This window comes from Acinonyx jubatus, chromosome B1 (assembly GCF_027475565.1).
Source record: "Acinonyx jubatus isolate Ajub_Pintada_27869175 chromosome B1, VMU_Ajub_asm_v1.0, whole genome shotgun sequence".
NCBI lineage: Eukaryota > Metazoa > Chordata > Mammalia > Carnivora > Felidae > Acinonyx > Acinonyx jubatus.
Window position 1 is genome coordinate 49,149,779 of NC_069382.1, and position 24,551 is coordinate 49,174,329.

Genomic DNA, 24,551 nt, shown 5'->3' on the forward strand with positions numbered 1-24,551 from the left:
AAGTGGGGGAGGGGCAGAGAGAGAGAGGGAGACACAGAATCCAGAGCAGACTCCAGGCTCTGAGCTGTCAGCATAGAGCCTGATGCGGGGCTCAAACTCATGAACCATGAGATCATGACCTGAGCCAAAGTCAGAAACTCAACCAAGCTATCCAGGTGCCCCAATCAACTTGTTAATTTTGACAAAAAAAATATTTGTAGTGAGATTGGGATTGGGATTGTGTTAAATGTATAGGTCAGTCTGGCATTTGGAATTGACATCTTAATGATACTGAGTGTTTTTGTCCATGAACATGGTATATCTCGATTTGTTTAGGTCTTCTTTATTTTCTCTCAACAATGTTAGTTTTCAGTGTATAGGTCCAGAACATTTTTTTCTTGAATTCATCTCTAAATATTTTACATTTTTATACTATTGATATTATCCTTAATGTCGATTTCCAGTTGTTTATTTCTTATGTCATAGAATAATTGATTTGGTTATATTAATCTATTTTGTAACTTGGCTAAATTTGTTTATTTGTTCTAGTAACTTTTAAAAAATTTCTTGGGATTTTCTACATGGACAATCATATTATTTGTGAATAAGGATAATTCTACTTCTTCCTTTTCAATGTGTATGCCTTTTATTTCCTTTTCTTACCTTAATCCGCTGACTAGGACCACCAGTTAAATGTTGAACATGGTAATGAGAGCAGACATCTTTGCGTTTTCTCCAAACTTAGGGAGCAGGCATTCACTTTTTCACCATTAAATGTGATCTTAGCTCTAAGTTTTTCATAGATGTCCTTTATCAAGATGCCCTTCAAGGGAAGTTTCCTTCTATTTCTGGTTTCTGAGAATTTTTATCATGAATGGATGTTTGTACTTTATCAAATGCTTTTCTGCATCTATTGAGATTACCATATGATTTTTCTTATTTTAGTCTTGTTAATATGGTGAATTACACTGATTGATTTTCAGATGTTAAACCAGCCTTGCACTCTGGGAAAAATTCCATTGAATCATGATGTATTATCTTTTGTGTATGGTTTAGTTCAATTTGCTGATGCTCTAGTATTGTAAAATTGTAGTATCTGTGTTCATTAGGAATATTATTCAGGGTTTGTTTTGCTTGTTCCATGTAATGTCCTTGTCTAGTTTTGTTAAGGTAATGTGGCCTCATAAGACATGTTGGAAAGTGTTTCAGTCCCTTGTGTTTCTAGAAGAATTGGTATAGAATTGGTAGTATTTCCTCCTTAAATACTGTCCTTGATGATGATGATGATGATGATGATGATGATGATGATTGTCTTACACTTGGCTATTATTTAACTAAAGGACCTTAGTTAAGGGCTTGTGCCCTGTACTGAAGGCAGCAGATAGAATATAGAAATAGTGGAGATTATTAGGTCCTTAATACCTCAAAGGTTGCCAGCACTCTTCTACATGATTCTGTCCTTGGCAGAAATACTTTTCTCTTGCCAGTTGCCTAAAATTGCCAGGTTACAAACCACAAACCAAATGGAATTTGCTTTAGATAGAGCCATAACCCTGTGCCCTCCTATGCCTGAGTATAGAACATAGTTTTCACTCACTTAAGCTATGAGATTTTGCTTCCTGTAGTAGTTTTAAAAATACTAAGTGACTTATCTCTAAATCTCTTCTCAAGCAGATCTGTGGACAACTTCTTGGTTTTGAACACATTGATTTAATGTATGAATCCAATATACATTGCCCCAGGCTTATTGTCATTGTTCTTGATGAGAAACATAGGAAAGAGTTTTTAGAAACATTCTTAATATGATGTTTATTTAAGACCTAGAATATGCTATTTTCATAAAAGTACATTTTTTGGGGCGCCTGAGTGGCTCAGTCGGTTAAGCGTTCGACTTTGGCTCAGGTCATGATCTCACTGTTTCTGAGTTCAAGCCCCTCATCGGGCTCTGTGCTGACAGCTCACCTGGAGCCTACTTCAGATTCTGTGTCTCCCTTTCTGTCTCTGCCCCTCCCCCCACTTGTTCTCTGTCTCTCTCTCAAAAATAAGTAAACATTAAAAAAAATTTTTTTAAGTGCATTTTTTTTCCTTTGTTAAAAAGATTGAGCATTGCACACAGGCCCTTTCATTGCTAAATATTTTTTGGAAGACATATTATCAGTTTGTCTTGATTTTTCTAGGACATAAAGAATGTCTTTGAAATGTTTGAGTGCTAAGTGTTAAAATAATTATCACATATAATAGTATGTAGTAAGAAACAGTATCTCTTAAACCATTATTGCCCATGCTTTTTTTGTCTTTAACTCAGCTTTATCATTGTGCTAAGTAACCTACCAGGAGAGCATATAGCCCTCTTGAGTGGTTTGTAGATGACCCTTGGCTCTGCATTTTACTTCTGTGCACCTGGTTAACTAAACCTCTCTTTTTGGAGGGTTTTTATTTTTAGCTGTAATTTATTTTAACACTTACCAAGGTGCTAGATGCTGTGCTAACTGTTTTATGTATTTGAGAGGCAAGTGTTAACTTCTTCAGTTACAGATGAGAGAACTGAGCATAAAGGGGAGTCCATCATTTGCTTATAGTCACACAGCTAATTACTGTTTGTCTTGCTGCAAAGCCAGTGTTCATGACATAGCATTTCAGTATATAGATGCAGTATAGTGCAGTGGTCTACAGCATGACTTTGAAGGTTCAAAATATGACTTCTGTCACTCACTAGTTATATAACTTTGGGCAGGTTACTGAACATCTTAATCTTCAGTTTCCTCTTTTGGAAAATGAGAATAATATAATACCCACCTAACAGCGTTTTTGAAATTAAATGAATTGGTTTATATAAAGTTTCTGGCACACAGTGATGCCACAGAAGTGTTTTTTTATTATTATAATTATTAACCATTATAGTCCTTCATCCCTCTACAAATTGACTTTTCTGAAACTAAGCTTCCTAAGACTAAATATGTTAACCATAATGTTTCTAACTTCTGACCACTTAATAATGAATTTTTAAAAATATATAGCACCCCCCTGTTCATTGCAGCATATTTATAAGCCAAGACATGAAAATAACCTACCCAGGGGAATATTATTTACCCATAAAAAAGGAGATCCTGCCATTTGCAACAATATGGATAGACATTGAGGATGTTATGTTAAATAAGACAGAGAAAGATATTGTATGATATCATTTATATGTAGAATCTTTAAAAAAAAAACCAAAGTTATAGATACAGAGAACAGATTGGTGTTTGCTAGAGGTGATGAGTAGGGGGCTGGACAAAATGGGTGAAGGTGGTCAAAAGGTACAAACTTCCCACTTATAAGATAAATAAGTTCTAGGGATATAATGGGCACAATAGTTAACAATGCTTTATTGGACACTATAGTTAACTATAGTTAACAATGCTTCATTACACATTTGAAAGATATTGAGAGTAAATCTTAAAAGTTCTTATACACACAGAAGAATTTTAACTATGTATTGTGATGGATTTTAACTAAACTTATTGTGGTAATCATTTCATAATAAATATATCATTATATTGTACACCTAAAACTAACAAAATTTTAAAAAGTTCATGATAGTTTGGTGGATTTCAATGTAAGAGTGTGAAAGGGGCGCCTGGGTGGCTCAGTCGGTTGAGCGACCGACTTCAGCTCAGGTCATGATCTCGCGGTCCGTGAGTTCGAGCCCTGCATTGGGCTCAGTGCTGACAGCTCAGAGCCTGGAGCCTGCTTTGGATACTGTGTCTCCCTCTCTCTCTCTCTCTCTCTCCCCCTCCCCCCACTCATGCTCTGTCTCTCTCTGTCTCAGAAATAAACATTAAAAAAATTTTTTTTTAAAGTGTGAAAAAGCTTAGTGATTTCAGATTCAACATCGCAGCTAACCTTTAAAAATATATCACTTGTTAAGTTTTAATGTAATATCAGAAAATACCAACAGTCATTGCAAAAAGGTATTAAAATACTCTTTCCTTTTCCATCTAAAAAAATACTGTGTAAATTTCATTTTGATATTAGCATGGGAAACTTTCTTCACCCTTACTAGTCTTACACAAAATTACACAAAATTCCCTTAAAAATGTTAGGTGGGAAGGAAAATATCCAGCTCCCTTTGTAGTGAGATCTTCCTTTTCTCTGCTCCATAATTTTTCTACTTGCAGACGTTGCCAGGATTCTGTCTAATATCTCATTTTATTATTCAAAAGGAGGGAAAATCAATTGTGGTGATGGTTGCACAACTCTGTACTAAAAACCATTGAATTGTACACTTTAAATGGGTGAATTGTATGGTATGTGAATTATATTGTAATAAGTCAGTTTTAAAAGATAGAAGGGAAAATAAAAAACTTCAAAAATATCCTTTGAAAAGAGTTCCCCAAAGTAGAATTTTAAAATTTTGTATGTATTCTTATTACTGAATAAAAGCCTAATAAACTAAAAATAAAATAATTAAATTATAAAATATAAATTTACTTTTTGTATTAAAAAATATATTCATGTGGTTCAAACTTCAGATTACATAAGGGTGCTAAATCTGTCTTCTATCTCTGTCTCTCAGCCTTAATCCCCTTCCCAGAGGATATACGGACATTACCAGTTTCTGGAGGGATACTTTATGCATTTAAAAACAAATAGTATGTCTATAGTCCTTTCTCGTTTTTTGCCAGACAGGTAATGTGCTATTTACACTATTCTGCACTGAACTTTTCTAACTTGGAAATTATCCTGTATCAATACATAAAGAGTATTATCACTGGGTTTGGTTGTTTTGTTTTTGTTTTTGTTTTGCCAGTTTTGTTCTTTTATTAGTACATACAATAATGATCATCTTATAATTGGTGTTGTCATAGATTTGATGAAATGTGGTAAAATATTGATGAACATCCTGCTTGGCTTGACCTCCAAATCAGTTGTAACTATCTATACTTTAACCTTTGCTGTCCATTTTTGCCAACAATTTGTACGTTGTTTGCTAACATGATAAGTGTGAAATGGTATTTCACTGCAGTTTTATCTTTATATTTTTTAAGGTATAATTGACAAATAACATATTAGTCTTATGTGTGCAATATAATGATTCAAAATTTATATACATTGTGAAATAATCACAATAAGTCTATTAACATCCATCACCATACATAGTTACAAAATTTGTTTTTTGTCTTGTGATGAGTACTTTTAAGATTTACTCTCTTAGCAGATTTCAGTACTGCAGTTTTAAATGATTTTCCTGATTAATATTTAGATAAAGCATCACTTCATATGTATTGACCATTTACACTCTCTATGAATTGACTGTTTAAATCTGTCACCAGTTTTTATAGGGTTGTCTTTTTCTGTTTTGTTTTGTTTTAGTTTAAAAATTTTTTTACAAATAAATTATATATATTTAAGATGTAAAATGTGATTTTTGGTATATCACTGTTGAAAAAATGCATAGTATCCCATCTTGTAACTACTGCAATTTTCAGTCAACTGTTAACATTTAGCAATTTAGTAGCTGCTTAAACTACTTTTTTGCATTTATCCCACATGCAGATACTAACTAAATACTTGTTTAATAAATAAATAAAATTTAGATACATATTTAAATAAGGTTAATCTTGATGATAATGATCATCTTTTAAATACACATATTCTTTGGGGTGCTTGGGTGGCTCAGTCATTTAAGCATTGGACTGTTGATATTGGCTCCAGTCATGATGTCGCAATTTGTGGGATTGAACCCTGTGTCAGGCTCAGTGCTGGCAGCTGGAGTCTGCTTGGGATTCTCTCTTTCCCTCCCTCTCTGCCCCTCCCCTGTTTTCTCTCTCTCTGTTTCAAAATAAACAAACATTAAAAAATTTTTTAACTACACATATTCTTTTGTATGTGTAACTTTTTTTGTTTAATATTTATGTACACTCCCTTTGACCATGTAATTTATCTTCTAGCAATTTATCCAATAGAAATAGTTGCATATGTCTAGAATGATGAATATTCAGGAATATTTATTGCGGCATATTATATTTTAGCAAAAGGTTGCAAATAACATTATCTAAGTGTCCAGGACTAGGAGACTAGTTAGGCAAGTTATGGTGTATCATAATATGGAGCACTGTTTGTTTATAAAAGAATAAGGCAGCACTATATGTCTACAGTAGGATGAGGAAGGGAATGTGTTGTAAGGTGTGGGAGGGAGGTGACTGATTTTATTGTTAAGCATCAATTTTTAAAACATATACCATGTTACAGGCTCAATAATAATGTGCACTGGCTAGATTCACCTCAGGTATTACCAGCTTGTTCTATGTGCTTTTTGATACCAATCAGAGTATCAGCAGAATTTTGTTTTTGATATAGTTCTAAAATTCAACACTAAGGAAAAAATGCATAAGCATAGCTAAAACATTCTTTAAGAAAAACAGAGGAGAGTTTGAACAAATTTGCCCTATTAGATATTAAAGTATACTGTATGGTTAGAGTAAATAAATAAGATCATATTGTCAGATGGTACAGAACAGAATTCATTAATAGATCTTGTATATGAGGAAATTGAGCTTAAAAGAAGTATTTCAAATCTGTAAGGAAATGGTGTTTTTCCATTGGTTGTTTTTTTGAAAGTGAAAAAAATCAAAATAGGTGCTGACATCACACCAGAAACAAACACCAGTTTCCATATGGAATAGAGAGCTAGATATATATACTTTTTAATACTGGATGAAAGTTACTGTTATATTACTATTAGAAGAAAATATTGAATATTTTTTAATTTTAAGGTGAGAAAGCTTTTCCTACATAATAAATAAAATTCAAAAGAAAGTTAGGTGGATTTAACTATGTAAAATTTTTAAGATATGTCCAATAAAAGACACTGTAACAAGATTCACACTGAAAGATATTTGCAATATAGAGAGCAAAGGATTTATATCAATGATATATCAAAAGAACAATTAAGGTTATGAAAGCAATAAATAATTCAATATAAAAATTTACAAAGGCTATCAGTATGTAATTTACAAAAGATTTAATATAAATGGCCAGTAAAGATAAAAAAGATTTGCAGCCTCTTGGAAAATTAAGAACAATCAACTGCAAGTTAACAGTGTTTTTTTTGTCCCCACCCCCCCCCCCCCCCATTAGACCAGCAAACATTAGAAGATTAAGGGAAAGTGCTGGTTTAAAATAGCAGTATAAGGTGCACCTGGGTGGCTCATTCAGTTAAATGTCTGAATTCAGCTTAGGTCATGATCTCATGGTTGTAAGATCTAGCTCCACACTGGGTGTGCAGCCTGCTTGAGAGTCTCTCTCTCCTTCTTCCTCTGCCCCTCCTCTCCTTGCACGCACAAGCACATGCTCGCTCGCTCTCTCTCTCTCTCTCTCTCTCTCTCTCTCTCTCTCTCTCTCTCAAAAAAAAAAAAAGGAATAAATTTTTTCTTCACTTCTGGTTATCATAACCAAGCAGAAACAATAAAAATAAACAAAAAGAAAAGAAAAATTCTGTCTTCGATGGACTTTAAAACACAGACTGAATCAAATAAAAATTCTGAATCAAACAAGAGAAAATGATGGGAACTGACATGCCTCTATCCTGGAGAAGGAAATAAGTTTGCCTGAAGGTATCTTAGTTATGAATGATTGATCCATTATTTTTGGTTTAAGAATAACAGTTCCAGAGGGATGTTGCAACAAGAATAATGGAAATATTCCTTTATAGATAAAGTTCAACATAGAAACTCCATACCTATAAGCATTCATTCCCAGTTCTTCATTCCCTCAGTTCTTCATTCCTGGCAATCACTAACTTATTTTCTGTCTATAGATTTACCTCTAAAGACAAATTTCTGGCTGTTTCATAAAATAGGCTCATTTACTCTGTGAATTTTCATGTCTACCTTCCCTTTACTTAGCATAATGTTTTCAAGGTTTACCTGTGTTGTGGCATGTATCAGTACTTCTTTTAATAGATAAATGATTTTCCACTGCATAAATATACTACACTTTATTTACTCATTGGTTGATGGACATTTGGATTGTTTCCACTTTGGGGCTATTGTGCACAGTGCTTTGAACTGTGAAGTTTTTGTGTAGACAGAATCTCTTGGAATATACCTAGGACTGGAATTGTGGGTTATATGATAATTCTGTGTTTAACATTTTGAAGAACTGTCAAACTGTTTTGCATTTTGCAAACCCACAAATGTATGAGGGATCCAATTGCTTCACATTATCACCAACGCTTGTTATTATTCATCTGTTTAAGTATAACCATCCTAGTGGTTGTAAAGTGGTATCTCATAGTTTTGATTTATATCTCCTTAATGACCAATGATGTTGACCGTACTTTCATGTGCTTTTTGACCATTTGTATGTATTTTTGGAGGGACGTCTAGTGAAATTGTTCATCTATTTTTTTAAATGAGTTTTATTTTTTAGTATTGAATTGTAAGAGTTCTTTATGTATTCTAGATAAAAGTGCCTTGTCAGATACAGAGTTTCCATATATTTTCACATTCTTGGTGGTAACCTTTGAAGCACACAGTATTTTAAATTTGATGACATCATTTTTTTTGTTGTTGCTTTTGGTGTCATAGCTAAGAAACCATTGTCCAATTCAAAGTCACACAGATTTATATCTCTTTTCTTCTGAGAGTTTCATAATTTCAGCTCTTACATTTAGGTCCCTGATCCATTTTGAGGTAATTTTTGTATATGATATAAGATAGGAGTCCAATATCATTTTTTTTGCAGGTGGATATCTAGTTCCAGCACCGTTTGCTGAAAAGACTATTCTTTGCTTATTGAATTTTCTTGTCAACTTTCTCAAAAATCAGTTGACCATAAATGAATGACTGGACTTATTTCTTGACTCTTGGTTCTATTCCATTGATCTATATGTCTATCTAAATGCCAGTACCACATAATCTTGATACAATTTGACAGTAAATTTTGAAATTGGGAAGTGTGAATCCTCCAACTTTGTTCTTCTTCTTCTTTTTTTTTTTTTAAAGATTGTTTTGTCTGTTCTCGGTCCCTTACATTTCTATAGGAATTTGAGGATCACTTTATTAACTTCTGCAAAAAAAAAAAAAAAAAGCAGCTGGAATTTTAATAAGAATTACTTTGAATCTGTAGATCAATTTGTTGAGTGTTGTCATTTTAATGATATTAAATCCTCCAATCCATGAATATGAGATGTCTTTCCATTTACTTAGGTATTCTTAAATTTTTTTCAACAGTATTTTGTAGTTTTTGTTGTACAGGTTTTGCATTATTTTTGTTAGATTTATTCCTAAATATTTTATTCATTTTGATGCTATTGTACGCAGAATTAGTTTTTGAATTTTTTTTTTTTTGCATCATTGCTAGCGGATGGAAATAAAATTTAATTCTGTATGTTGATTTTTGTGTTCTGCAACCTTGGTGAACACAATTCTAATAGTTTTGTGTGTGTGCATGTGCTCATGTGGATTCGTTCAGATTCTTCAGTACTCAACATCCTGTCATCTGCAAACAGGTTATTTTCCTTTTTCCTTCCCAGTCTGAATGCCTTTTATTTCTTTAACTTGTTTTATGGTTGTCCTGGCTGGAACCAGAGCAAACTTTCTTGTGTTGTTGCTGATCTTAGTGGCAAAGCTCTCAGTCTTTAACTACTAAGTATGATGTCAGCTGTGGATTTTTCATAGATGTTCTCTATCAAGGTAAGAAAGTTTGCTTCTGTTCTTGGTTTATTCAGTGTTCTATCTCACAAAAGTGTGTTGGGTTTTGTCAAATTCTTTTTCCTGTCTATTAAAGTAATCCCATGGATTTTGTCATTTACTACTACAGTATATTACATTGATTTTCACATATTCAGTGAACCTAGCTTTCCTGAGATAAATCCCACTTGGTCATGGGATAAAATCCTTTTTATATGTTGTTGAAATCAGTTTGCTAGTATTTTGTTGAGGATATTTACATCTATACTCATAAGGGATGTTGATCTGTAGTTTTCTTGCAGTGTCTTTGTCTGGTTTTGGCCTTACAGAATGAATTGGGAAGTGTTTCCTTCTTTTTCTAATTGAGTTTGTGAAGGATTAGAGTGAGTGTGTGTATGTGTGTGTTAATTAGTTTTGAAACACTTGGTAGAATTTACCAGTGCAGTCATCTGACTTTGTGGGAAGATTTTGACTACTAATTCAGTACCTTTACTTGCTATAGACCTGTTCAGATTTTCTGTTTCTTCTTGAATCAGATTTGGTAGGTTGTTCTAGGAATTTGTCATTTCATGTAGGTTTTATAATTTGTTGGCATATTGTTGTTCCCTTTTTATTTCTGTTAGGTCAGTAGTAATGCCCTCTCTTTCATTCCTGATTTTAGTTTTGAGTCTTCCCTCATTTTGCTTGTCAGTCTACCTAAAAGTTTCTCAATCCTATTTGCCTGTTTCAAAGAACAAATGTATTATTTTTTGGTTTTCTCTATTATGTTTCTATTTTGTGCTTCATTTATTTCTCCTCTATATTATTTCATTTTCTTTCTTCTGCCTGCCTTGGAGTAAGTTTGCTCTTTTTCTAGAGTTTTTAAGGTAAAAGGCTAGAGTATTGATTCGTCTTTTTTTTTTTTCTTTTTTCAGTAGAGACACAGCAATAAATTTCTCTCTGAGCACTCTGAGCACTTCTTTATCTTCATCTCATATGTTTGGTATGTTTTGTGTGTTTTTGTGTGTGTCTGTGAGTGTCTGTATGTGTTTTAATCATCTCAAGGTATTTTCTAATATCCGTCATTTCTTCTCTGACTCATTGGTTAGGACTCTTAATTTCCATATGTTTGTGAATTTTCCAGTATTTTCTGTTATTGATTTCTAATTCATTCTGCTGTGTTTGGAGAGCCTACTTTGTATGATTTAAAAATTATTGAGGCTTGTTTTGTGGCCTAACATATGTCTGTCCCAGAAAATGTTCCACATACACTTGAAAAGAATGCGTGTTCTACTGTTGTTGAGTGGAACATTCTTAAGCCGTTTATTAGGTTTAGTTGGTTTATGATGTTCATGTCTTTTTTCTTATTAGTCTTCTGTCTGGTTGTTTTATCTACTGTTAAAAGTGAGTATTGAAGTCTCCAGCTATAACTGTTGAATTGTCTATTTCTCCTTTCAATTCTGTCAGTTTTTGTGTCATGTATTTTGGCATTCTGTTGTTTGGTGTATATGTGTTTTTTTTTTTTTTTTTTTTTTCCTCATGTGTTATCCCTTTTGTCATTGTAAAATGTCCTTTTTTTGTCCCTCCTTACAAATTTTGTTTAAGTCTATTTTGTCTGATATTAGTATTGCCACTCAGGTTTTCATTTGCCTATGCTTACATAGTATATCTTTTACCATTCTTTTACTTTCAGCCTCTTCATGTCTTTGAATCTAAAATGTATTTCTTATAGACAGTATACAGTTGGATCATGTTTTTATTTCATCCATTCTGCCAGTCTCTGCTTTTTTTATTGGGGTGCTTAATCCATTTAAATTTAATATAATTATAATGAGGTAGGATTTACATCTGCCATTTTGTTATTTGTTTGTCATGACTTGTGTCTATTTTGTTCCCCTTATTGCTTGGTTACTTCCTTCTTTTGTGTTAAATAGATATTTTCTAGTATATCAGTTTAAATCTCTTGTCATTTCTTTTACTATGTTTTTTTTCAGTTATTGTCTTAGTGGTTGCCCTGAGGATTACCATTAACTTATAATTATGTAATTATAATTATTTAATTTATAATAGCTTAGTACAGATTAATAGCCACTTAATTTCAATAATAGAGAAAAACCTGACTCCCTTATAGCTTGATTCCTTCTCCTTTGTGCTATTATTGTCACACAAATTAAATGCTACACATTGTGTGCCTATCAACTTTGATTTATAATTATTGCATTATCTAATTTGAAATCAAATAGGGATGAAAGTAGTTCCAAACAAAAAAATACTTTTATACTGTGTTTTGTCATTACTTCATCATTGCAGTTACTGGCACTCTTTATTTCCTTTTGTGTATTTGTATTACTATTTTGTGTCCTTTCATTTCATCTAAAATAATTCTCTTAGCTTTTCTTGTAGGTCAGGTCAGCTGACAGCAGATTCTATCCAGTTTGACAATGTCTTTCTTTTTTTTTTTTAATTTTTTAAATGTTTATTTATTTTTGAGAGAGAGAAACAGAGCACAAGTGGGGGAGGAGCAGAGAGAGAGGGAGATAGAATCAGAAGCAGGCTTCAGGCTCCAAGCTGTCACCAGAGAGCTGTCAGCCCCCAGCATGGGGCTTGAACCCACAAACTGTAAGATCATGACCTGAGCCGAAGTCAGATGCTTAACTGAGTGAGCCACCCAGGCACCCCAGAGTTTGATAGTGTCTTAATGTCTCTTTCATTTTGGAAGGATAGTTTTGCTGGATATAGAGTTTTTGATTGACATTCTTTTTTTTCTCCCCAGCACTTTGATTATATCATCTTACTGCCTCTACTGACTGTTTCTAATGAGAAATCAGCTATTAATCTTACTGAGTATTCCTTGTACATAATGAGTCACTTTTTTCTCTTGCTGCTTTCAAATTTTCTTAGTCTTTGATTTTCAACAGTTTATGGTCTACGTGTGGATCTCTCAAAATTTACATTACATAAAGACTTCTGAGCTTCTTGGATGTGTAGATTAATGTTTTCTTATAAAATTTGGAAACTCGCCATTATTTTTTCAAATATTCTTTCTTCACTTTTCTGTTTCTCATAATAGATCATCTCAATTGACCTGTCTTTAGTTTTCTCCTGCCAGTTCTGATGTTGAGCCTCTTTAGTAAATTCTTCCTCTCACTTTTTGTACTTTTCAACTCCAAAATTTCTATTTGATTTTTGTTATAATTCCTGTCTCTTTATTGATGTTTTGTTTGATAAGGCATTTTTCTCAGTCTTTCCTTTAGTTCTTTAGACATGTTTTGTCTGCTTCTTTGAATATCTTTAAAATAGCTATTTTAAATTTGTGTCTGGTAAGTCCACAAATTTCTTCAAAGACATTTATTGATGGCTTTTTTTTTTACTATGCATATGTCATACTTCTTATTTCTTTGCATGGTTTATAAATTTTATTTTTCAAATTGGGCACTTCTTAAATAATGTAGAAATCTGGAAATCAGATTCCTCCTTACCCTTGGATTTGTTGTTATTAGTGTTTGATATTGTTGGTCTTTCTTTGTTTAGTGACTTCCTTGAACTAATCCTATATACAGTGTGTGGCTACTGAAGTTTCTTGTTAGCTTAGTTGTCAGCTAATTATTGGACAGAGATTTCCTTAAATGTCTGGAACAATAAGTTTCCCAGCTTTGTAGAGGGGCTCTGAATGTGTATTGTGGTATGCTTTTAATGCTCAGATAGGCATTTCATAATTCTGCCTTTGCCTTCACTTTCTCTTTACACCATGCCTCAAGGTCAGCCAGAAGTGAGAGCTTAGGAGTTTCACATGTACGTTACTCTGATCATGCACATGGACCTAGGCATATACACAGCCCTACACATGCACCTGGCCTAAAAGGCCAAAAATATGTCAAAGCATTTTTTTTTTTAAGTAGGCCCATGCCCAGTATGGGGCTCAAAGTCATAACCCTGAGATCAAGAGTTGCATGCTTTACAAGTGCCCCTGTCAAAGCTTTTCAGAGATACTCATAGACATCTCATTCCTCAGCTTTTTAAATATTTTGATTAACTGCTTGTTTGCCCCAACTGTTGTCATTACCTCAGTTAATATTAATGGTGTTGTTAAATGACTGCCTCTGATTGTTTTCAACAAACCACCACCCTTCTTCTCCCCTCCCAGGGAAAAGGCTATTCACCCTGAATGAGGTCTGAATCAATAAGGACAAGACTTGCACATGGGAGTTGGCAGAGAATTGACAGGTCAAATAATGACAGTTCTCTTTGAATGGTGTTTTAGAGAACTCCAAACCTGTTTTACCCCCTCCAGTGGCTACTAGGCTACACCTGGTTTCCACTGTGATTGCAGGAATATTGGTTTTCAAGTCTACTGTGCTGCTGGGATGATGGGATTGGGTGTAGGTCTGGTTAAAATGTCTAACATCTCTTATTAAAATTTAGCATTTTTTCTTGAATAAGTACTCCTTGGATTGTTGCAAGCCTTAATTTCCAGAGTTCTGAAAACATTGATTCTAATAATTTTTGCCAGTATTTTTATGGTAGAGCTGCTTTTGCTCTTTGTTGCATTTATGAAGGACTGGCTTTTCAGAGGCCCTTACTCTGCCATTCCCATTGACATCACTCCAGCCAAACAGATTTCGAAGGAAACCCTAATCCCCCCAATATTATTTCCCTTGTAGTGTTGTCCTCAAAAAATAAACATGGAAGACAAACACAAGCATACAAGGACTGGGAAGAATAGCATCGATAAACCTGCAGTAATAGAAACTTCTTGATGAAGAAATATTGCCAAAAATTAAATTGAAAATGTAGAATTTGGGATTAACTGGAAAGGCACAAGAAGGGTCTTTTAGGGAGCATGAAAATAATCTATTATACTAATTTGAGCAATGGTCATATGTGTGTATACACAGTCAAAAGTCATTGAAATATATATTTAAGAGTAGTGTACTTTACTGTAGGTAAAATATGTTTCAATTAAAAACAAAAAATGTATAGAGTGGAAAACCTGGGGAACTGTATGGTAAATCTTGAATCCATTCAAATTTAGAACTTTGAGTAAACAACTATGGGAATTATGAATCCAGAACAGATTACAAATGTTAACTATGCAAAAATATATTCCAAATATCAGGAGTGGGGTATAAAGGCCAGGGAGAGAGATGGGGAAAGTATAGTATATGTATGCATATGAGTTATCTGTTGCTGCATAAGAAATAACATAAGATCTAGGGGTGCCTGGGTGGCTCAGTTGGTTAAACATCCGACTCTTGATTTAGGCTTGAGGTCATGATCTCATGGTTCAGGAGACTGAGCCCCACACTGGGCTCTGTGCAGACAGTGCAGGGCCTGCTTGGGATTCTCTCTCTCTTCCTGTCTCTCTCTGCCCCTCCCCTGCTCACACTCTTTCTCTTAAAATAAATAAACATTAAAAAAAAAAAGAATATCAGATCTTAACAACTTGAAACCTAAATATTTATTGTCTCAGTTTCTCTGGGTCAAGAGTCCAAGAGCAGCTTAGATCTTTCTGGTTCAGGGTGTTCTCAGGAGGTAGCAGTCATTGGGAGTCTTAACTAAGACCAGAGGACTCCCTTCCAGGGTGATTCACTTGCATAGCTGTTAATAGAATGACTTCATTTTTTGCCATATAAGTTTATCCATAGGTCTGGTTGAGTGGTCTCACAGCATGGCAACTAGCTTCCCTCAGAACCAACTTTCAGAGCAAGGCAGAAACTGTAATGTCATTTGTGACCTAGCACAGAAGTCGCAGACTGTCATTTCTGCCATAGTCTGTTAGTTGCATAAACCAGCCCTCAAGCAGTGTTGGAGGGGATTACACAAAAGGAGGAAGACAAAGAGGATTATTAGGGGTCATCTTAGAGCCTGGCCACCACAGCCTGCTAATTCCTCAGCTTTTTAGCCAGGAGCCATTACATTCTGGCCAGAAGTCAGAAAGTAATGCTTCCAGCCTCCCAGTGCTTTTGTATAATCCTTTTTCTTGTTTTAATGCATTTTTTTAGGTATCTTAATTGAATTTGCTAAATTCACAGAAGCATTTACTAAAGTTGAATTGATCTTTATTTACACTCTAGTTTATTAAAAATTTTTTTCTTACATCTAAATCAGACTGAATTTTATGTTTTTATTTTTTTTAATTTTGTCTGTAGTATGTCATTTTAGTAATTCTGCCTATCCTATGTCTACATATGCTTGGGATGATCTTGTTATGAGTATAGTTATATTTTAGTGGTGAGAATTTGGATGCGTGTGGGGTTAGGGGGTTTTTGGGGTTTTTGGTTTTGTTTTAGATGTGTATGTTTTTTATTATTTATTTATTTATTTATTTTGAGAGAGAGAGAGTGCACTGCATGAGCAGGGGAGGGGCAGAGAGAGAGAGAGAGAGAGAGAGGGAAAGAAAGAATCCCAAATAGGCTCTGCACTGTCTGCACAGAGCCCAACATGGGGCTTGATCTCACGAACCATGAGATTATTACCTGAGCCAAAATCAAGAGTTGGACAAGTTGGACACTTAACTGACTGAGCCACCCAGGTGCTCCTGTGTTTTGTTTTTTTAATTAGTTTTCCTCTTATTTTTTTCCTTTTGGATTGCTTATAATTTTTTTTATAATGAGCATGTATTTCAAAATGAAAGACTTTCAAAAATAAGTTTTATAGTATTCAATAATCGTGAGAATGTAAGGAGACATTCTCATCGCTTGGTTAGAGTATAAAATGTGGTACAATCCTCTTTGGTATTGTCACAAACTTAAATGCTCATATACTATGAATCAAAAATTCCATTCTTGTGACTCTCTCCTAAAATATCCATTCATATGCACAGAGATATGCATAGAGTGCTTATTTCATCATCATGTGTAATTAAATCATAATTATCCTGTATCGTGTGTGTGTGTATATGTGTGTGTGTGTGTGTGTGTGTGTGTGTGTGTGTATATATATATCATGTATGTCATGTATATATCATGTATAATTAAACCATTAGCAACAACTGAAATGTTCAATAACAGGTAGATATGTAGGTGGATTGTGGTGTAGAATATTACATAGCCATTAGAATGATGAAAATTCATTATGTACTACATGAGAAAATTCCAAGGCATTATGTGCGAAACATTACTTATTACGTATAGAATAACTACAAATGTGTGGTTTTTTTTAAAAACTATATATGTATACAGATACATGTTTATGTCTTAAAAGACATAAGTGCATAGGAAAGAGTCTGGAAAGTTTCATGCCAAATAAACAAGGATATTTCTAGGATAGGGAATAAGAGATAAGTTGAGATGGAGGATGGACTTTTTTCTGCATGTTAGTGAATTATTTTTTTGGAGAATGCGTTTTTTATTTTATTTTTGTTAACGTTTATTTACTATTGAGAGACAGAGAGACACAGAGCATGAGCAGGGAAGGGGCAGAGAGAGGGGGCGACACAGAATCTGAAGCAGGTTCCAGGCTCTGAGCTGTCAGCACAGAGCCCGACGTGGGGCTCGAACTCACAAACTGTGAGATCATGACCTGAGCTGAAGACGGATGCTTAACTGACTCAGCCACCCAGGCGCCCCTATGGAGAATGTGTTTTAACTTAAAATTTTTGAGATACAACTCTGGTTACACTGTGGAAGGTAAATTATAGAGATGACTGCAGTTCTCAGGTAGAAAATTACTTGAAGAATCACATTTTACTTTTTCAACTGTGCAATGATCTTGTAATAAAAAAGATCTGATCATGAGGATTTTGTACTTTGTGGATCTTAGATGGCTTGTTCTTGTATCAAAGTTGTTTCAATTCTCCAGGCAAAAGGGGGTGAGATTCCAAACTGCAGACATGAGAATTAGAGAGAACATAAAGAGAATTTTAAGAAGTGATTGGATATAGTAAGCATGTGAGATTTGGAGGAAAGAATAGAATGGTAGGTAAAATTGAGGGGGGGGGGACACAGAAGAAGAGCAGATTTAAAGGAGGAGGATAATGAATTAAATTAATGATATTGAATACCTGTGGCAAAATTTCATGAAACTATCTAGCAGATGGTTGAAATAACAGTCTGGTGCTCTGGAAGTCATCGACACTTAGAATTTTAACGTCACAATTATTGACAGTTGAGATGACCAAAGGAAGAGTGTGTAGAGTAAGAGAATATTCTTAGAGATGGAACCCTTGGGACACTAGCATTTAAGGAGCTAGCAAAGCAGTCCCTGAAGCTGACTGAAAACTCGCACTGGGCAGTTGTATCTGGCATTTCAAAGATGAAGATGATGGGAGTGGTCAGTAGTTGTGGCTTTCCACAGGAAGCGGAAGGAAGAGAGAACATTTAAATTGTAGCATTAGGGATTTTGACCAGATTGGGTTGTGGTAGAGAGCCCTCTAGTGGAAGGGAGCGTGTCATTCGAGGAACTGGAAGGAGCATGACAAAGCTGAAGCTCAGAAAAGAATGTGCATGAGACTGGCATTTTTTTGTCCTTTCTGATCCATCACTTTCTTATTGGAAAGAAATTAATGGGGGTTAGTTGTAGTCTTTGAGTGTATGAAAGTTATATGTAAATTTTTCCTTTCTTCTACCCTGTGAAAGGTGGAGAAGGGGTTATGAGGAGCTAAAACATGTGGAGAATGACTTTTTATTTTTTTCAGCAGTGGGAGGGGAGTTAGGGAGTTTTTCTCCCAAGAAGGAGTACCAAAGCAGACAAAAGCAGCAGGGCTTTCTGACACCTACCTCAGTTGAAGCATGGACCAACTCAACTGAACCATGGACCAAAGGCATGGACCAGCCACAGAAGGATGCATGTTACAGGAACCTCACCTATCAGCAAGCTGCTAACCAAGAAAAATGACTGTGAAATGTGTTATTGTACATACTCAGCTTTTGTAGTACCTCTTCTGGAAAAAACTACTTGCTTTATTACTTTGTTTCCTGTATTTAGTATATGAAAATGAATTAAATTTACAAGGAAGAAGTTCTTTGTATATTATCTGCACACATAAAAGACTAGACAGGAGGATATTCTTTATTATCTTCTTTTGTTTTATAAATTAATAATTACATATGGAGAAAATTGTGGAACAACATAAATTAACAGTTAACATTACTTACCTCAGTGGAATTGGTGAGGGAAGGCTGAAATTAACTTCTTTTTGCACTTCTCTGTTGTTTAGCATCATTACAGTGTTTTTAAAGCAACCAACAAAGTATGTAGTGTTTATAAGGAAAGGCTAAATATAAAATAAACTAATACATATTTGTAGAAAGATTAAGAAAATAATGTAGAGGTATACAATGTATGAAAAATATGCCACTCTGAATTCCTATTGTGTATCTTTCTATATATAAGGTTTTGTTACTTCACAAAACAATGTAGATTATGTAAAAACATTCATAAAACTATGTACTTTTTCATTTATTCATGGGCATCTTTCCGTATTGATACATATCAATGTATTCCTTTAAACATTGCCTACAATTTTGAAAATGTTTGGGGCAAACTTTTTTTTAATTGAAATATTCAGTAAAAAGTGTCCAGCTTAATGATTTCTATAAAGTGAATATACACATATAACTGTCACCCAGATCAAGATCAGTAATGATGCCAATCACTACATAACCCTTCTTTATACTGCCTCTCCTAACTGTAGGTAACCACTATTCTGATTGCCACCCATATAGATAAATTGTGTCTGTTTTTTAGCTGTATATGCATTGAGTCATATATTGTGTGTGACTTTTTTATGTGCATCTAACTTTTTTTGGCCTATATTATTTTTGTGAGATTTATTCATATGGTTGCATATAGCAGTGGTTTGTTTATCCTTTTGCTATTTGGTATGGTAGTCTCTAGTTGAATGTATAAATCATTATTTTTATGTATTCTGTTGATAGGCATTTGAGTTGTTTCAGATTGGGGATCATTATGAATAAATGCTCCTGTGGGTCTGTACATGTACAAGATGTACATGCCTTTTGCACACACTTCTATTGAGTATGTACAAATTGCTGTATATCAAGGAAAGAAATTACTAGGTCATGCGGTATGCATTTATTCACCTTTAGTAGATACTGCCCAGTTGTTTTCCAAAGTGGCCCTGACTTCTTACCCTTCCATCAGCAGTATGAGAGTTCCATATATTGTACGTTGTTGCCAGCCATTTGGTATTGATGCCTTTTTGTTTGTTTGGTTTGTTATTATTTGTTTTTGATGGCTGTTTTTGAATATTTTTAAAAGTCTGCCCAGGGGCGCCTGGGTGACTCAGTCAGTTAAGCACCAACTTCAGCTCAGGTCATGATCTTGCAGTTCGTGAGTTTGAGCCCCATGTCGGGCTCTGTGCTCACAGCTCCGAGCCTGGAGACTGCTTTGGATTCTGTGTCTCTGGCTCTCTCTGCCCCTTCCTGACTCATGCTCTGTCTCTCTCTTTTTTTCTCTCTCAAAAATAAATAAACATTAAAAAAAAAAAGTCTGCCCAATATTTTATTATGTGACTAGATCATAATTTAATCTCCTTTGATGGGCTTTTTCCCTCTTCCTCCACTACAGCACCACCAGAACCTGGACAGTTCCAATATCTACTGGCTCTGTGATCTGTGTGCAGATTTAATACTGAAAGTTTCAGAATCTCTGTATATTCTTTTTTTTATTTTCTCAACAGATTTTTCTCAAATTACGTCTGGTTTCGAGTAGTATGGTGCCAATATGAAGAATCCATATTAAATATTTTCGTTTTATGACCTGAAAACCAATTTTGATTTCATAGTGGGAAATGGTTGTTTTTTTCATCTTGTTTAAAAGTAGTGTAAAAGGTAGTATAATATCTGAAACTAGAGTTTTGGTGAAAGCATTGCTAAACACAGCCAATTTAATTATCCAGAATAATTTGCATTCTCTTAGAACAAGCATACAGTGCTAGCTGCCAACACCTGCATCACATACATCTTCAGTCCACTGGAAAACTGTGAATTACTTGATAATGTAATCACTTAGGTTTTAGAACCTATTTGACTTTCACCCTTGAAAGTGAAGGGTATTTCCAATCAGAGAAATTTTCTTCGAACCCCAACCTTTCTTTTAACAAATCTCCTTTCCCTGGTTTCCTGAAATATTCTATTAACATTGGTTTTTAAAGTATGAAACTCCAGGGCTTGCTTTTAATGAGTTAAATGTGATCACCAGACCTCCAGCTTCTTCTCATGTTAGGAGGTGTGATTACTTCCATGATAGCACCCTTCCTATTGTGCATTATGGTTTTAAACAGGTGTTGGCACAGGTGGCATTCGGTACTATCCAGTTACCATAAGTAATTCCTTGGGAGAATTTAGGTACTGTTAACCCTCTGTGAGAACTGAAGGGTCTTCTGGAAGATGCCTTATGAGTGTATAAGAGAGTTTTATCTTTCCTATTATTCTTTGCTTTTGCCAGTTGTATATTGAATTATTCATTTTGGAATAGCTACAATGACCAGAAGAAGCATGATTCTCATACTAGTAAGTTTTAGACATGTGTTTTTACTTTCAGATGTGGACGTTTTTCACATTTCTAATTAATTGCTGTCAGGAACTTTTTGGAGGTAGTTGAAAACTACTGCTTTATATTCTATTCACTTTTTTTACTGTTATAAGTCTGTGTCTTAGAAGAATGTCTTTACCTCTTGAGATTTCTTAAGAGGTCATCCTGCAGCTTAATTCTAAAATTCTTTCAATTCTTCATTACCTGTACTAATAGTAACACGTCTGAAAACACCTACGTAAATTAACAAATAAGCCAGAAACCTTATTGAAAAGGTTTTCATGACCTCTCCTTTCTCAGTCCCTAAATCTTTTTCATCAGTATTTATAATGAATAGCAAAACTTGCTGGCTTCATTTTTTGTTTTTCTTCTCAGTATCAGGTAAAAGTTCTAATATTTTCAACCAGGATTGGGGTATAGGTGGTGATAGAAGGAGCACAAATCTAATAGACTTCTGACATATAACTATTAATTAGGAATCTCTTCATTTATCTCACATGAACCTAGCTTATAGATTAATTTTAGAGACCACTTTCAAGTCTCAGTCAATAAAATGCTTTCACCTCTAGTAGATCATTGCTGAGTATATTCTAGCCAGGGCGGGCAGTCAGCCTTTACAAAGAAGTCTTATCAGGAGAGAGTTTGCTCGAGTTGCTTCCTTATAGAGTAACACAGAGAATAAAGCACCCACTAACCTAGGACCGACATAGCCCTCAGCTTCCCTGTAATTTCAGTACCCGCAACAGCTGTTTCTCTTTCTACACAGGGATCAGTCAGAGCCGGATCTCTCATTGGCTGTTGCAGCAGGGATCAGACCTGAGCGAACAGAAGAAAAGAGCATTTTACCGATGGTATCAACTTGAGAAGACAAACCCTGGTAAATATCATTTCCTTATTTTATTGCATCTGAAACAAGACTATAATTAATTACTTTTTTAAATTTGTATGCTGACTTGTCTTCACTAAGGTAGTTTCATACTTTCCTGTTGTTCCTTTTTCCTTCTAAACTGTAAAACCTAAGCCCTGATTATATCAGTTTTTAGTTTAGTGTCTAATACTAGTCCTTTTCACTCCTTCCTCCAAGGCACCTCTTTGTTTCCAGGTTATATGCTTTTTCTAACCATAGTTTGAAAGCAGCAGTGGCTGATTTCTTTTTTCAACTATAGGTTCACACATAAGATTCCATATCTATTTTTTTTCTAAATGTTACTTTAGTTAATAATGTTAATTTCATACTTTTATTTAGTTTATTCTATACTGTATCCAGTGATCTCTGCTAATGATCTTCTATTTCTAATTACCTGGATGATGAGCATGTCTTTGGACTTTAGATTGAAACTGCCCTGATGACTTTGGCAGCAGTAATAGGTTGGAAAGTAGAATGAAATCTGAAGGAAAAAAGATTGCGAGAACCTTTATGTCTGAAGTTGCCAGGAGTAGGCAAGATCTGTTGTAGGGTACCCTTGACAAGTGGTATATAGAGTCTGATGTTGTATGACAGCCTGTATCAATCTACACACTACACAGACTGGTGGCAGCGAGCCTGATCTCAAGGTTAGCCTTGTGATTGAGCTGTATTCTGTAATAGCACAGCATTAAAGCCATTACTTATTATAGGTTAAATCATCAGTTGGAATATTGCATATTGAAGACTTAGCTAATAATAGTATTGACTCTGAGGTAGAAATACTGTTGCAAAACATATTTATGTGTATTTGAGTGGTAAGTTTTTTGTTTTTGTTTTTTTAAAGATCACATTCCTGATCTGAAAGGCCCAGGCAGGACAAAATAGACAGACCATATCAACATCTCTGCAATGGATTTTTTTTTTATCTACCCTCCCCCAGTTTCTATTTTGAAATGTTTCAGATGTACAGAAAAGTTGAAAGACCAACACAGTGAACACCTGTTTACCCTCTTTTTAGATACAATAATTGTTAACATTTTGCTGTATTTGCTTTATCCCTGTAAAATAAATGAATAAATTTAAAAATCTATTTATGTATATGCATGTATACACCTGTCTTTCTCTTCAGCATTCCTCTCCTGAATAAAAGAATAATCGCCTGAATAACCACAGCCCCTATGGTTATATAATAGATACAAACATCTAGTTTATATTCCTATTTCTCTAGTTGCAAGAATGTCTTTTTTTTAAATCAAATAGTATCTGATTTAGGTTGACAAATTGGAATTTGTCATATCTCTTTAGACTCTTAAGTCTGGTCACTCAAACTTTTTTTTTTTTCATAACATAAACTTTTTAAACTCTCTAACCTTACAGAATGTCCCATATTCTGCATTTTTCTCTTTCCTCTTAGGGTCAATTAAATTATTCCTCTCTAGTGCCTGTATTTCCTGTAAACTACAAGTTAGGATTAGAGGCTTGATTAGATTCAAATTAAACATTTTTGGCAAGAATACTTCATAGATTATTTAGAGAGGGCATGTAGTAATGTCTACAATATACTTTGAAATGCATCAAAATAAAGTAGATAAGGAGGTAGATAATGTGATAAAGTAAATGAGTACAATGTTATATGAGTATAGATTTTCATCATAAAATTTCTTCTTTGTTTCTGTATGTTTGAAAATGTTCACAAACATTGGGGCAAAATGCTTTGTGAGTAACGTTTACCTCATGTATCAAGGTTTATGTAATGTCAGGTTGTAGCACTGTTCATATGCTAAGTTCGATCATTTGTTAAAGTAAGAACCACTGGATCTTGTCTTTGCAATTTGTAAATAATTTGTAGGGTATCATTTTGTCACTGGATGAACAGCAAACTTTTGTTAATGGTTTTAGCATCCATTGATGATGCTTACTTAATGAGTTATTCTGTTGGGGATTGCAAAATGGTGTTGATCTTATTTATTTAGTATTCCTTCAACATTTATTAGCTGGCAGTTTTTCTGCAAAGAACTTTCATTTTTAGGTATTCTTATGATAGGTAGATAGGCAAGCAGATCTCTCAAACTAATGACTCTATTGTTGCTGCCATTAGCTAAATGTTCTAAAGGGGCACAATTCAATAGAAATACGATGCAAATGACATGTAATTTAAAATTATCTAGTAGCCACATTTTAAAAAGTAAGAAATAGCTAAAATTAATTTTAATAATCTATTTTATTTAGCAAAGATATATTGACACTTCAAGTTTAATTCGATACTTTTCAAAATTATTGAGACTTCTTTCTCTTTTTCTTTCTCTTTATACTGATTCTTTGAAATTCAAGTGTATTTTACACTTGAAGCACACACCATTTTCAACCAGCCACTTTTAGGTGCTCAATAGCCACATGTGGCTAGTGGCTCCCCTATTAGACAGTCTTAAGATAAAATCATACTTGAAGCAACACTTAAAACTCAACTCTAAGCAGTCTTCCCAAAGACATCACTTCATCCATGACTCACATAC

At 34.3% G+C, this 24,551-nt stretch overlaps 1 protein-coding gene across 10 annotated transcripts in view; it reads left to right on the top strand.

Moving 5' to 3' along the window:
* The window catches only part of HMBOX1 (homeobox containing 1), a 193,118-nt gene that overhangs the window by 107,826 nt on the left and 60,741 nt on the right, over window positions 1-24,551 (top strand). For all 10 annotated transcript variants that reach the window (XM_027069701.2, XM_027069728.2, XM_027069735.2 and 7 more), the window contains one exon: window positions 21,898-22,008. In XM_027069701.2, coding sequence (XP_026925502.1) covers window positions 21,898-22,008 — 111 coding nt within the window. The remainder of the gene's footprint in view (window positions 1-21,897; window positions 22,009-24,551) is intronic.